This window comes from Cnephaeus nilssonii (assembly GCF_951640355.1).
Source record: "Cnephaeus nilssonii genome assembly, chromosome: 19".
NCBI lineage: Eukaryota > Metazoa > Chordata > Mammalia > Chiroptera > Vespertilionidae > Cnephaeus > Cnephaeus nilssonii.
Genome location: NC_137090.1, coordinates 31,203,959 through 31,219,535, shown reverse-complemented (window position 1 = coordinate 31,219,535; position 15,577 = coordinate 31,203,959). Strand labels below are relative to the sequence as shown.

The following is a 15,577-nucleotide window of genomic DNA, read 5'->3' as shown; positions in this document are numbered from 1 at the left end:
GTTTTTTACTAGTAGCTCTGAACTGTATTTGTTTTAACTAAGTAATCTATAGTTAATTTTTAAAACTTTTTTCCCCCCCAGAAACAGCATTTAAATTTAAAGCCCTAAAGAAGGTTGCACAGTTAGCTGTTATAAATAGCCTGGAAAAAGTAAGTCATAACTTCTTTGGCATTACAGTTTTGTTAATTTTTTAGCTATAAATGTTGCTGTCTTTATGATTTTGAATTAAAAAGTCATGGCTTGAATAATCATTTTACATTAATTTTTAGGAAGGTGCATTGCAATATTCTTATGAAGGATAATAGTTTGTGATATAATTGAAGATGTGTGACATTTTATTTACTATGTTAAGAAAATATTCTTGCTTTCATGTAAAAACATGTTTTATTATTTGTAGGCATTTTGGAACTGGGTAGAAAATTATCCAGATGAATTTACAAAGCTATACCAGATTCCACAGACAGATATGGCTGGTAAGGATAAGATTGGTTTTTTTGTCTTTTTTTTTTTTGTGTGTGTGTGTGTGTGTGTTTTATTTTTATTTTTTATTTATTTTATTTTTTCTTTATTGATTAAGGTATCACATATTTGTCCTCATCCCCCCATTCCCAGCCCACACCCCTCCCCACACATGCCCCACCCTCCTGTTGTCCTTAACCGCTGGTTAGGCTCATATGCTTGCACACAAGTCCTTTGGTTGATCTCTCCCCTTTACCCCCACCCTCCCCTACCCTCCGGTTTTTTGTCTTTAAACTCTTACTTGTGAAGTAGAAACCTATCAATTTCCAAGTTATTTTTTGTTATTAAGGTGCTTTTACATCTTATCAACTGATGTCAAATAGGAAATATTTTTCTCTTATATTTCTAAATTATCCTCAACCCGTTTTCTTTTCCTTGAGCAAATAGATAAAGACATTTGAAATGAAGCTCTGATCTTTCATTAAGTTGTGGATGGGATGTTTGATGGCTCTTCATTGTAGAGAAGTACTTTATCGTGCTCTGAGGCTTTATTTTGTAGTTAGGGAGATGTGTATAAAGTAGTAGTATCCTTACCTAGAATTCTGCAGGCCCAACTGCAAGGCAGAGAATACAGATTCCTGAAGCTGTCCAGTCCTTCTTCCTTGGATATATCAGACTTCACATGAGACCCTGCACATTGAGACTAAACACAAGCTGAGAATTTTTCTAGGATGGATCAAGATAGCTCTTCTAATACATGGACATTAGAACATTGCTTGTCTGCTTACCTGAATGAATTGTTTAATTGAACTTCCAAGTTTATATTCTAAATATGTGGCTTTTGGATTTTTGGATAATGTCAGAGACTTTCTTCTCATCTAATAAAATCATTTACTATTTACATTTTTTACATAGAGTGTGCAGAAAAGCTTTTTGACTTGGTGGATGGTTTTGCTGAAAGCACCAAACGTAAAGCAGCAGTTTGGCCACTACAAATCATTCTTCTTATCTTGTGTCCAGAAATAATCCAGGATATATCCAGGGATGTGGTTGATGAAAACAACATGAATAAGGTGAGGAGGAGGGCAAAATTATTTCCATATGTCCAGATGTGAAGCAGTTTATTTTACTCAAAGGGTGTATTACTTCAGGCTTAGCATTCTGTAAAGATGATATTTCAGGGGGCCATTTCTTTCTTTTTAAAAAAATATGTTTTTATTGATTTTTAGGGAGGGAGAGAGAGAGAAACATTGATGTGCGAGACATCGATGTGAGAAACATAGATCAACTGTCTCCTGCACGCCCCCATCAGAGATTAAGCCTACAACTTGGGCATGTGTCCTGACTGGTGCATGAGTCAGTGCTCAACCAGCTGGGCTGCTGTTGAGATTTCTAGTTTCATTTTATTGTGATCAGAAAAGATATTTTATATGATTTCAGTCCTTTAAAATTTATTAAGACTTGTTTTGTTGCCTAACGTGTTCTATCCTGGACATTGTTCATGTGTACTTGAGAAGGATTTATATTCTGTTGTTTAGTTACTAGCTTTTGACATGTTATATTTGAGAATACTTGTAAGTTTCATTTAGGAGAAAATCCAAAGGGAAAATCTTGTTAGTGCAAAGAGAGCTTGAGATCACAAGAAGGGATAACTTCTTGTGCGGAACAGAATTTAGAGCAATAAGTCAGCCTTAGGGTATATCCTTCGTTAGAAGACTAAAGGTTAGTCTACGGCCATACCACCCTGAACGCGCCCGATCTCATCTGATCTCGGAAGCTAAGCAGGGTCGGGCCTGGTTAGTACTTGGATGGGAGAAGACTAAAGGTTAAATATAGCCTAGAGTTTTAGGTAAAAATGAACAATTTGACATAGACCATAACCAAGATAAATTAATATTTAGGAATTAAGGATAATGTAAAAAAGAATATGATCAGCTGAATTAAGGTTGAGCAGTGAATTACCTTGTTTGGGAAGGACTGTTTCTTATGTTTCTTTAATAATTCAACAAAGAATGTGAAGAACAGATTCTATTTTTTTGGCTTCGAGAAATATTTAAAAGACAACTCTTTTCATTGAGAAATTAAAACCCATGGATATCAATTATGTATTTTTAGAGTACAGTTTTTAGAGGCTGATAATTTGCTACTTTATTAGATAAATCTGAAATCTGAGAAACTTCATATATTATCTTTTTGCTGTATTTGAATTCTGTAGAAGTTGTTTCTGGACAGTCTACGTAAAGCACTTGCTGGCCATGGAGGAAGCAGGCAGCTGACTGAAAGTGCTGCAATTGCCTGTGTCAAACTGTGTAAAGCAAGTACCTACATCAATTGGGAAGATAACTCTGTCATTTTCCTACTAGTTCAGTCTATGGTGGTCGATCTTAAGGTAATATCCTTATTATTTCTTTACTATAAACTTAAAAAAAAATTAAATGGGAAGTAAACTCAAAGTATAAGTATTAAACTAAATTTTCAAAGATCATTGCTAACACTAAAGTTCTGAGTCGTCTTTGATAATGAGTCCATAGGATCTGCTTTTGTTGTTACTTGTTCCTCAGGCTAAATAAAGTGGTGTAGAATATGAAGAAAACGCATAATCAGTTTTCTTAAATTAGCATAAATATTCTGACTTGGTTTTAAAATAATATATTAGGACCTGAAAGGGATTATATATGGTATAGTAAGAATTTTATCAGACTGATGAACCACAATATTAGTGCTTTGTGCTTCTTCTGGCAACTGAATGCTACTGCCATCTATGTGGATAATGTATTGATATTATTAAATGCTAGTAAGAGAAAGACTGCGTGATTATTTAAAGGCTTTTGTTTTCTTTGGGGATTTTCATAGAACCTGCTCTTTAACCCAAGCAAACCATTCTCAAGAGGCAGCCAGCCTGCAGATGTGGATCTAATGATTGACTGCCTTGTTTCTTGCTTTCGTATAAGCCCTCACAACAACCAACACTTTAAGGTGAGAGCATTGGTTTTTATCCAGTTATATTCACTGATGCTATTGATCCTTTATAAATGTGAAAAGACTAAAAAGATGAATAGGTTACACCAATACTGGTATTGCTCAATATTATATATCAGTATTAATTTCAAGACCTTAAAAATTTATTCTATTTTTAAAAACTTTTTGTTTGTTTTGTTTTTCCTTTTGTTCTCATTTGTGTTACTGAATTTTTTTTTTTTACAGAAATAATCTCCTATTTTTTTCTGCCCTCTGTAGATCTGCCTGGCTCAGAATTCCCCTTCTACATTTCACTATGTGCTGGTAAATTCCCTCCATCGAATCATCACCAATGTAAGTCCAAAAGGTATTGCTAAGTTACTTAAATTTTTTTTATTTCTTTTTAAGAAAGATATTCTTCATTTACAGAAGGTTCTGAATTTAGATATATGATATAGAAAGATTTACCATAGGTGGTTATTAATATCTAGTAAACTTATATACAATTATATTTTTCATAATCAGTCTTAACCTGAGGGCCCTTATTGAGGAAGGTGGAGTTAATAGGATCCTTTGGAAAGATTAAACCTAAAACATTTAATTTGGATCCACTATCCTTGAGAAAGTGCCACTGAAAATATAACTTAAGATTTTCTTTCCAGCATTTGATATGTTCTGTCTTGTCACCTTACCATGTAAGTTAAAAGTAGTAGTTATTTATGTTGTAGCCCAGTATGGCACGTTTAAAAAATGGTGACATCATATTTAATTGTACTTTTTAGTCTTCCTTAAACAAATGAAATATTAACATACTTAAATAGAGGTATTCACATGTTACAAAGCCATATCAGACAAAATAAGCAAACTCGTTAAAACATACTTGTAAAATCTTCAACTCTGATATGAGTACATTCAATAGAAAGATAGTGAAACCTTATCAAATTTGAACCATCGATTTAAAAATTTTTCTTCTTCTAATTATGAACAATCATCTTTTGAGAGTTCTCAAGTGTTATCATAGCTCCACTTTTATCTATTTATATGTGTTTACACTTATATGAATTGGTTAACTTTTTCCCATTTTCTGCCCTAAAAGGGACTTTAATAATTGATGATTTATATATATTTGTCCTCTTTATCATCAAATTCCATTTTAAGAGTGTCTCTCTGGTGAGTTAAAATACCTCCCCATCTTTATTTGCCTTAGATGTGTTGAATTACAGAAAAGTCTGCCCATATTTTCTTTTATCCATTTTTGAAGGCAAAAATATTACTACTAATAAAGCTATTTAGTGACACATTTAATTTTTCTCACTGGGGTGCTAGTTGCATTTTTGGGCAGAATAATTCTTTGTTGTGTAGGACTGCTTGTGTGTTGTAGGACATTTAGCATCCTGCCGTATTTGTGACACTTCCCTCTCCCCACACCCAGACATTATGAATAACTAAAACTGCCTGAGACAATAACACCTCCCTCAGTTGAGTATCAGTGAGTTAAATTACACTGATAGGTAGAAGTAACATTAAATACAATTTGTTCCAAAGGGAAAGTTTCATGAATCTGATTGTAGATAAGGTATGTTTGTATTAAAAACCTAACATTTTTTTTCTTTTACCAGTGTAATGAGACAGTACATTGTATCCTCAAGGTTTACTTTCAAGGCCATTAAAAAAAAAAAAAAAAGATGATCTCCCCCCTCAAGTTTATGTGTAATTCAGAAATAAAACATTATTACATTCCCCCTCCCCCCCCCCCCTTTGGCTCATAATACTAAAAACATTCCATTTATTAGAGTGTATGGTTTTACATAAATGCTTAAAACTTGTATTTAATAAACACAAGTATATACTTTTTGATACTTTGTGGCTAGTTACTTTAATTGTAAAATATTTTTGTCTACAATTGACTATATAGAGCACTTTCAAGCATGGACTTGGCACTGCTGTAAGTGGCTGAGCTGCTCTCTGTGGGTTTAAAGCATGCCTGGAGTGGTACTTCATGCATGCCTCAGTGTATACGGTGAAGTGGTCGTGCATCCTCCTCTACTCTGACGAGTACTGCATGTGTGAAGGTGGAGTGTGTCTGTATCAGAAGTCACATCAATGTGAAATCTGTTTTTATAAAGAAAAATCTATATTGACTAAGTTTTAAAATATTAAGCATCAGTAAGCTTTAGATGAATAGTTTGAAAAGGAATATAAATTTGAGTTTGTAAAGTATCTTTTAAAGTTGTACCTTTGATAGACTATTTGATAAATTGTTTGTTGTTGGGCTTTTTCCTCCCTTTGGTTTGAGGCTAATAGATACTGAATATGAGGTACTTTCTGACCGAAAAGGACTGTTTATAAAGTAAATAGGTAAATTTATGGAATTAATTATTATATAATTCTATCAAAGGCAGTTATTATGAAAATATTTTATCTCGAAATTACATGACATTTTTCTTAGACATTTGGACTCCTAATCTTAAATGTATTCATAGTGTAAGATTTACTTTTAAATGATTCTTGGTTCAATACACCTCATAAGTTTTCTTCTTCCATGGTGCTTTAGCCAATTCATAGACTGAAAAAAATAACTACCACTTTCTCAAATAAGATAAAAGTTTTGCTGATGTGTTTTTGAGAGTTTATTCAGAAGTAGTGTTGGTATTTACAGTTTTGTTTTTGCTTTTGTGAAACATACTCATATATTCAGTTCATAAGTACTGTGTTTAGATCTAAAATATCCACTGTTTCTTCTTTAGAAATCTGAAAGTCACTCACTATTTGAGTTTTATTATAATGTAAGCTTTCATCAGCAGTACTCATAGTATTGTCACCTTTTTTATTATGACATGTCATAAGAGATGAATTTTAGTTACAGGACCTATGTTAAATTCTTACTCTTTATGGGCTTCCATTAGGCTAATTTATATATGTTGTTATAATTGGGAGTTACAGGACCTATGTTAAATTCTTACTCTTTATGGGCTTCCATTAGGCTAATTTATATATGTTGTTATAATTGGGAGATTAAAGGCCAATATACACATATATGAACCAAATGTCTTAGTCATCAGTGGAACATGCTATAGCTGGTGTAGTACTTAGTATTTTTTTTTCTATATGGTAACTTATTGTAGTTTTCTATGGTTAATTCACATATTGAGAATGAGAGGTTTGAGAGGTTGAAGAAATTATTTCCAAGGTATTTGAAAATTTATTTAAATTCTTTCTTGGAAAATTGCACATAGTTTGATCAGATTGTAAAAGTAATGCCATTTGTTTGGCAATAAACTTAGTCTTTTCAAGAAAAAAAGATTATCTACTTTGACTTAGATTCAGAAAGAACAAATTTAGTAACTGCTCAAAACACAAAATTTTTTAGCAACTACATGATGCCTAGTTTTTAGTGCCTATTTTATTTGAAAGTATATCTTTAACTTTTACTATAAGATAAATGAATTTATAAATTATGAAAAGCAGCAGTTATGAAAATCACCAAATCATAAGTTAAAATCAAATTGTTTTATAGGGTGCACCTGGTAGTATGATGCAATTTCAGCAGGTACCTAAATGACACTAATTCAAAAGAATATATGCACCCCTAGGTTCATTGCAGCATTATTTACAATAGCCAAGATTTGGAAACAGCCCAAGTGCCCATCAGTAGATGAGTGGATAAAACAGCTGTGGTGCATTTACACAATGGAATACTACTTGGCCATATAAAATAAGGAAATCTTACCTTTTGCGACAGCCTAAATGGATCTGGAGAATATTATGCTAAATGAAATAAGCCAAAGACAAATGCCATATGAACTCACTTATATGTGGGGAATCTAATCAACAATAATTTAACAAACTAGAATAGAAGCATGGATATATGGAACAGACTAAACTGACAGCTGTCAGGGGAGGGGATTTGGGAGCTGGGTGAAAGAAGGTGAAGGGATTAAAATATATGTGTGTGTGTGTGTGTATATATATATTTCACATAGACACAGACAATAGTATGGTGATAGTCAGAGGGAAAGGGACAGAGGTGGAGGGAGGTGGAAGAGGGCAAAGGGGGATAAATGGGAATGGAAAGAGACTTTACTTTGGGCAGTGGGTGCATGATGCAGTATACAGATGATGTTTTGTTGTACACTTGGGATGCATATCTCTTTAATCAGTTTCTGACAAGATATTGTGGGGTCAGTAGAGTGAAGAAGACCCTAATCTCAATGCATTTTGTGATTATTCAGCCTTTTCTATTTTAAGCTGATGAATATAGTATTAGTAAATGTGTGGAAATCATGCTGTACTGGTTGTTTGGACAAGTCAAATGACCAAATTGAGCAAAGTTTAAAAGATTCATTATATAACCAAAATAAAAGTTGATCATTTGTTAGGAATTAGCTTAAATAAACTAAGAGTTGAAGGAAAAGCAGAAACAACCATATTATCCCCCAAATGTATTTTTCCCCCTCACAGCTTTTGAGTCCCTCCCTTCCTCACTGTAGTTCATATTCAAATTATGTATTGTAAATTGGTTGTATAATTTACTATCATAGTAAATAGAGTTTGTAGTTCAAAATTTTGGGTTAAAGTAATATAACTTGATGCTACTGAAAATATTCTGAGAATTATGGATGAAAAAATTAAATGTTGAGAATTTAACTAGTTTAGTTTGGAATAAGAAGGAGCCTGTGAATAGGATGTGAAGCTATTAAATCCCCGTTACCAACAAATTTCAGTTGTTCTTTCAGGTGTTTTCTATAGCAGGAATATTATAAATTGGAAGTGCACACACACATATACACATATTTTATTTATTTTTATTTTTTCCTTTTTTAAAATTTCTTTATTGATTAAGGTATCACATATTTGTCCTCATCCCTCCATTCCCATCCGAAACCCCTCCTCACACATGCCCCCATCCCCCTGTTATATATACATATTTTAGAGAGGGGGAGGGTAAGAGAGAGAGAGAAGAGAAAAAGAAAGAAACATGGATGTGGGAGAGAACATTGATTGGTTGCCTTCATTGGCACCTGGACCAGGGACAGAACCTGTAACCTGGGTATGTGCCCTCATCGGGAATCAAACCTGCAACCTTTCAGTATACGGGACACTGCTCCAACAAGCTGAGCCACAATGGCGAGGGTGGAAGCTTATATTTTAAGTCATCCCATTCCTTGCATATTCTCCATATGTAGTGAAAATTCATCTAGTCATTTTTGTGTTAACTGATAGACAAACTATAGTTTTTTAAAAATGTTTTTTATTGATTTTTAGAGAGAGAGGGAGAAGGATAGAGAAATAGAAACATCAATGAAACATCCTCAATTGGCTGCCTCTTGCACGCCCCCTACTGGGGGATCGTGCCTACAACCCAGGCATGTGCTGGTGACATCTTGGTTCATGGGTTGATGCTCAAACACAGAGCCACACTGGCTGGGCCAAACTGTATAGTTTTATTGATTTTCATAATTGTCATTTTTCATAATATAGTAATTAATTATTTTTAACATAAAACTTCAAGATACACTTTCAAATAAAATAGGCATTAAAAATGGGAATCAAAGCTAAACTTGTTAAACCAAAATATAAATAAATATATTTACATAAAATAATTGCTTTTTAAAAATATTTAGCTATAATAAATTTGTCTTTGTGGTTATCATTAGTCTTTTCATGTATTGTGTCATCATTGCATATCAGTTTAAGCTTATGGGTTTACTAATAGCTTTATCTCATTTACTAATTTCATATTGTAATTATTGTTGTTTGTAGGCATATAAGTGATTGTTTTCCATATATTCCTTCAACATTGTGTTGAACCACTAATCTCTCTTAAAGCTTTAATAATCATATTCTTACCCAGGAGAATATATACTTTATATGCATATGTTACTAAAATGTGTAAAGCATTAAACTTATAAAAGAAGATTGGGTACAGAATTAGCTCTCTAAAGACTCTGTTTTTCAAATTCACTAACTTATCAGTGAGAAGAGACAGTCTATATCCTCATGCTCATAAAGCAGACAATTTGTCTCATGTTTCTTATATTTCTTAAAAGATGTATGGTTCAAATTAAAGATACTATTTGAAATATTTTTCCATTTTATTATTATTTATTATTATTTTTATTTAAATTCTTTATTCTTGAAAGTCTATTTGAAGATATTGGAAATTGTGGTGTGTGTTTGCATGGTCTTAGAAAGTTTCTCACAAAAGGATAAAACATAAACTACAGTAATAACCAGAGCATATAATTCAGTGCAAACTTGTACTTTCCCTTTCTTATGGTCTCTATTTTTGTCCAGTCTGCATTGGATTGGTGGCCAAAGATTGATGCCGTATATTGTCACTCAGTTGAACTTCGAAATATGTTTGGTGAAACACTTAATAAAGCAGTGCAAGGCTGTGGAGCACACCCAGCAATACGAATGGCACCGGTAAGATTAATCATGAATTTTGAATCCCACCTTCTTCCTAGTACATTTTCAATGTCTTTATCCCATTCCTACTGTTTTGATTATTTTAGAAAATCAAATGTGTCCCTCCTTTTGTATAAGTATTGTAATATGTTGTATACTGCAATATTGTTGCAATACTAGTTTATGAGGTTGGTTTTCCACTATTTCAGTGAGTTGAACTTATTTTTTTTAGAGAATTTTTCTCACAAAATTAAAAATCTTAATGTCACTTTTTTAGTTTCTTTTTTTCTTTAATTTTTCCTTATGAATCAAAATATTTTTATTAGTTCCCCATCTTTTGGGGGATGACTAGGGATGCTGACTTCTGGGTTAGAGTGAATGTTCCTGCTAATGCACAGTTTACCATTGGGTGCTGAATATTATACATAGGAAATAAGAACTAAAATTTAAAATTTTTATTTAAAAATAATTCAACAAACGTGCTTTGAGTTTTTTAAAAAAATGATAGGCACTTTGATATTGAAGTTTGTGTTTAAACTTAATAAAAACAAATTAGTACTTTTGATATGGAATTTTAAATCTCATGGGGACCCCATTTAAACAGACAGTTATAGGATTGTAGAAGTCATATATTGCTATTTATATATAGCAAGAGTATTATACATGTCAACTCTTGACATTGATTGGTGGTGCTTTGTCTTCTGCTTCTTATTTTCTATTCTTATTGGCTGCTGTCGCTCACATGATCAGATGCCAACCAGTCACTGTTTTGCATGGCAGTGGGCTTCTGTGGCTGTAAGTATGACCCATTGTAACTACCTCAGAAAAGTCCTTGGTTTCTTTGACTTTTCTGTGCTTAGTTACCATCATAGTCACATCATGTCATTTCAGATAGAAAATGTAGCATGTTTTTACCTATTGGTTTTATCTGGGAAATTATCCACTTCACACTTAGAAGATAATTTAAACAGCTTCTTCCCTGGCATGCTTCTCTTTTTCCAAGTTCCCTTAGTCCATAAAATATTTTGGTGTTATATAGTTGTAGTTCACTCTTATCCAGTTGTCAGTAATTGTTGCAGAGGATTGTTTATTTTAGATGTTCAAATAGAGAAATTTGCTATGCCATATGTTTTGGGATTATTTAGCCTACAAAATTATAACCTAAAGAGCATGACAATGATTCTCACCTGAGGATATGTTTCTATTGATTTTTTTTAGAGAGAGAGAGAGAAATAGAAGGAGGGAGGGAAGGAGAGAAAGAGAAACATCAATGGAGAAATATTGATTGCTTGCCTCTAGTAAACTCCCAGACTGGGGATATATCAGGTAACCCACATATATCCCCTGACCAGGAATCAAACCAACAACTTTTTGGTGTACGTGACGAAGCTCCAACCACCTGAGCAACCCAGCCAGGGACTGTTTTATTATATAAAATGCAAAGTTATTTTTAGTTAATTTTTTGTAATGCCAAGTACTTAATTTTTTAAGAAATTGACATTTCAATCCAAGTATAAGGTAAACATCAATAATTGCTACTTGAATGTTATTTAACTATTTAAGTTAAATGTTATTTAGATAGACATTATTTAAAAAATTTTTAGAAAATGATTTGCAGTTAATTGCTTAAAAATTGTTTATTGATTTATTTCAGATATCTTCTGGGAAGTTATAACTTTATTTGACTTTTTGTTTCCAGTTTTCTGCCTATTTTGGCCTCCAATAATAGAAATTGGTGGAAAGTTAATACTCACTTCCAGTTTAACTTCAATATCCTGTTTTTCTCCTTTCTGTAATTTTTTTTTGTATGAGGATTGAAAGAAAATGAAACTAAATTACTCTTTCGAACAAAGACAAAATTTTATTGGTAGTCTGAAAATGTTTTCTACATTTAGAAGTTATTTTTACTTTTTAACTCTAGTTGTCAGCTGATTCTAGGAGCTGCATAGTATACTACTGATAATTGTTTCTTAAATTCATACTAGATTATTTTGGTCCAAGGACACCTGTGATAAGAATTTAGTTTTTATATTTTAGTTATTCTCTGAAATTATTCATATTCATTTGATTTTTAAAATTATCAGTATTCATTGATTTTCAAAATTAAGAATTATTCTTAAGCTGCTTATAGTCACATATTTATATATGTATAAAATTTTGTATGTATATATATTTCAAATAATGGCTAAAGGACAGATTTCTGGCTGATATTTTTGCCAGGGAAAATAACTAGCAAATTTGATAATGAAGTAATTTTTTAGAATAAGAACATTTTAGAATTTGGATGATCCTTAAGGTGAATCTTACCTCTCTTAAACCTGGTAAGAACAGTCAGACAACAGATAGGGGAGTATTGAACTCCCACCAACTTCCAGGCAGTGTTAATTCCAGGGAAGCGTGATGAATTAAATGGACAAAGCACTTAACCTCCTGTGATGCCAATCTTGTAGCTTTTGCTTGAAAACTTATAATGAAGAGCTCACTATAGGTATCACAAAATCTGGAAACACAGGCGAATACCCTATCTAATAAAAGAGTAATATGCAAATTGACCATACTTCTGCTACACCCACAAGCCATGCCCACCAGCCAATCAGGAGCAAGTATGCAAATTAACCCAACCAAGATGGCTGCAGCCATGGAGCGAGCAGGAGGCTTGGGTTTCCCTGGCAATGGAGGAAGCCAAGCTTTCTGCACACCCTGGCTGGCCCTGGACTCCACTCAAGGCTACAAAGTTTCAATTATAGAAAATAAATAAATCCCAACAAAAATGGCTGCAGCCATGGAGCAAGCAGGAGGCTTGGCTCCGCTCAAGGCTACAAAGTTTCAATTATAGAAGATAAATAAATCCCAGATACCAGGGCCTCCGCTTGGGTCACCAGGGGGCATGGCCGGCCTGCAAATCACCACAGGCCCCTCGCCCAAGCCGCCCCATGCCCCACCCTGATCCGGGACACCCTTCAGGGCAAACCAGCTGGCCCCCACCCGTGCACCCTCTATCCTCCTATCTAATAAGAGAGTAATGTGCAAATTGACCATCACTCCAACACACAAGATGGCCAGCAGGGGAGGGCAGTTGTGAGGACCAGGCCTGCAAGGGAGGGCAGTTGGGGGCGATCAAGCTGCAGGGGAGGGCAGTTAGGGGTGACCAGGCCAGCAGAGGAGGGAAGTTGGGGGCGACCGGGCCTGTAGGGAAGGGCAGTTGAGGGGGACCTAGGCCTGCAGGGGAGGGCAGTTAGGGGCAAACAGGCTGGCAGGGGAGCAGTTAGGCATCAATCAGGCTGGCAGGGGAGTGGTTAGGGGGTGATCAGGCTGGCAGGCAGAAGTGGTTAGGGGCAATCAGGAAGGCAGGCAGGCGAGCAGTTGGGAGCCAGCAGTCCTGGATTGTGAGAGGGATGTCCGACTGCCCGTTTAGGCCCGATCCCACTGGGTGGGATCTAAACGGGCAGTCGGACATCCCTCGAGGGGTCCCAGATTGGAGAGGGTGCAGGCTGGGCTGAGGGACACCCCCCTTTCCCATGCACAAATTTCGTGCACCAGGCCTCTAGTCCTACCTAATAATAGACAAATATGCAAATTGACCATAACTCCGACACACCCACAAGCCACACCCACCTTCCAATCAGAGCGAGTATGCAAATTAACCCAACCAAGATGGCTACAGCCACAGAGAGCAAGGTTTTCTAGGTAACAGAGGAAGCCAAGATTGTGAGAGGGATGTCCGACTGCCCGTTTAGGTCCGATCCCACTGGGTGGGATCTAAACAGGCAGTCGGACATCCCTCGAGGGGTCCCAGATTGGAGAGGGTACAGGCTGGGCTGAGGGACAACCCCCCTCCATCCACGAATTTCGTGCACTGGGCCTCTAGTATATAATAAATGTTATAATACATTGCATCTGGATTTCTTAACCTTAGCACTATTGATGTTTGGAATGGATAACTCTTTGTTGTAGGGACTATCCTGTGCAATAAGGATGCTAATAGCACCCCACTCCCTGCCCTGCCAGTCATGAAAACCAAAAGTGTGTCCAGACATTTCCAGATATTCTCTGGGGGACAAATGGCTCTAGTTGAAAACCACTGTATTAACATGGTATGTTCAGTGGGTTGTCCTCATTTACATTGCCTTTGATAAACCTGAGCCTTTAGCTTGCTACAGAAGTAGCAATCAAGGAGTTTAGTCTGTAAAATGGTAAAATAATATTTGTGTCTACGCTTTACAACTACCCTCTACTAGTATATTGGAGATAGATACATTTCTTGTTGGAAAGAGCTAACTATGAAAATTTTTCTTCAACCAAGGTGGACTCATGTCCCTATCACTTCCAGCCACCACTGATCCACTTTCTGTTTTTGAAGCTTTGTAGAACTAACTCCTGTACTCCTAAAGGTTCTTATTTTTATACTAGAGGCCTGGTGCATGAAAAGTCATGCAATGGAGGGAGGGTCCGCCCACGACTGGCCTGCCCCCTCTCATAGTCCGGGAGCCCTCAGGGGTGGGAGGCGACCTGGCAATAAGGGGAAGGCAACACCCCCTTCACACCTCTGCTGCTGCCACTGCTGGCAGCGCAAGCCTCGGCTGGCCCTGGTTACCTGAGCCTTGGGCGGCCCTGGGTGGCCGGGCAGCCGCCATCTGAGGCTTGCCTGCGCCTTGGGCCAATCGTAGGCGTCTGAGGGGCTGAGGGGACTGGGAGACTCCAGAGGCAGGCGGGCCCAGCCTTGCTGCACGCCTGCCACCCCAGCAGGGCCGAGGGAACTGGGTGCCGCCATCTTTGAGAGCGTGGCAGTCAATTAACATATTCCCTCCTTATTGACTGTGGGCGCTGCCATCTTTGAGGGCGTGGCAGTAAATTAGCATATTCCCTCCTTATTGGCTGTGGGTGCCGCCGTTTTTGCGACGGTGTGAATCAATTAGCATGTTCCCTCTTTATTAGATAGATGGATCATTTTACCATTGGAAGGGATTTTATTATTTCAGCTTTCTTTAAAAGCATGTATGTGTTTTGTTTGACCTGGTTTTACAGCTATGGAAACAGAGACTCAAATATTATTAAATGAATGATAAATAGTGACATGGTTAGTGAATAGTCAACATTTAGTCCAGTGTCTATCTGGTTCCTTAGCTATCTTTCCTCATGGTATGTTAGCTTGATGAAAGCAAGAGTTGTATTTGGCCCCTAGATAGTATCTGGCACATAGTAGGCATTTAGTGCATATTTGTTAGATGTGTGAATTAATTTCTTACTTGAGCTGTTTTCAAAATGTTTTTCCATCTGTTTTTTTGTTTTGTTTTTTTCTCTTCTGGAAATAATTCAACCTAATACCCCCACCCCACCCCCAATTAAAATTACATGTTAAGATCTGATTTTATTGTTCCAGATGTGGTGTAATAATTGATGAAATCTGTTAACCTTCTATATCTCATACCATGTTTCTACTAAACAGTCTAAATTTGCATTATTATCTTAAATTGAACTTTCATTCATTTAAACACTTTAACCTTTTTCATATGAATATTGAGTCATAACTTCTCCATTGTGTACTTTAGTATTTGTTAAAATTTGAAATATTTGTCTTAGCACTTACCATTTACTGTTTTTTTTTTAAAATATATATTTTTATTGATTTCAGAGATGAAGGGAGAAAGGGAGAGAGGGAAAGGGAGAGGGAGAGGGAAAGGGAGAGGGAGAGAAAACACAAAAGATGAAAGAGAATCATTGATCAGCTGCCTCCATACTGGGAATCGAG

General features: G+C 35.8%; 2 protein-coding genes across 11 annotated transcripts in view; one reads left to right on the top strand and one right to left on the bottom strand.

Moving 5' to 3' along the window:
- Positions 1–15,577, top strand: part of NF1 (neurofibromin 1) — a 232,559-nt gene that overhangs the window by 66,696 nt on the left and 150,286 nt on the right. For 7 of the 10 annotated variants that reach the window (XM_079799233.1, XM_079799237.1, XM_079799232.1 and 4 more), the window contains exons 6-13: positions 82–149; positions 398–473; positions 1,375–1,532; positions 2,675–2,848; positions 3,313–3,435; positions 3,697–3,771; positions 9,715–9,846; positions 10,579–10,623. In XM_079799233.1, coding sequence (XP_079655359.1) covers positions 82–149; positions 398–473; positions 1,375–1,532; positions 2,675–2,848; positions 3,313–3,435; positions 3,697–3,771; positions 9,715–9,846; positions 10,579–10,623 — 851 coding nt within the window. The remainder of the gene's footprint in view (positions 1–81; positions 150–397; positions 474–1,374; positions 1,533–2,674; positions 2,849–3,312; positions 3,436–3,696; positions 3,772–9,714; positions 9,847–10,578; positions 10,624–15,577) is intronic. The other 3 variants (XM_079799239.1, XM_079799238.1, XM_079799235.1) reach the window with 1 other exon arrangement.
- Positions 1–15,577, bottom strand: part of OMG (oligodendrocyte myelin glycoprotein) — a 411,522-nt gene that overhangs the window by 312,979 nt on the left and 82,966 nt on the right. The gene's annotated exons all lie outside the window — the stretch shown is intronic.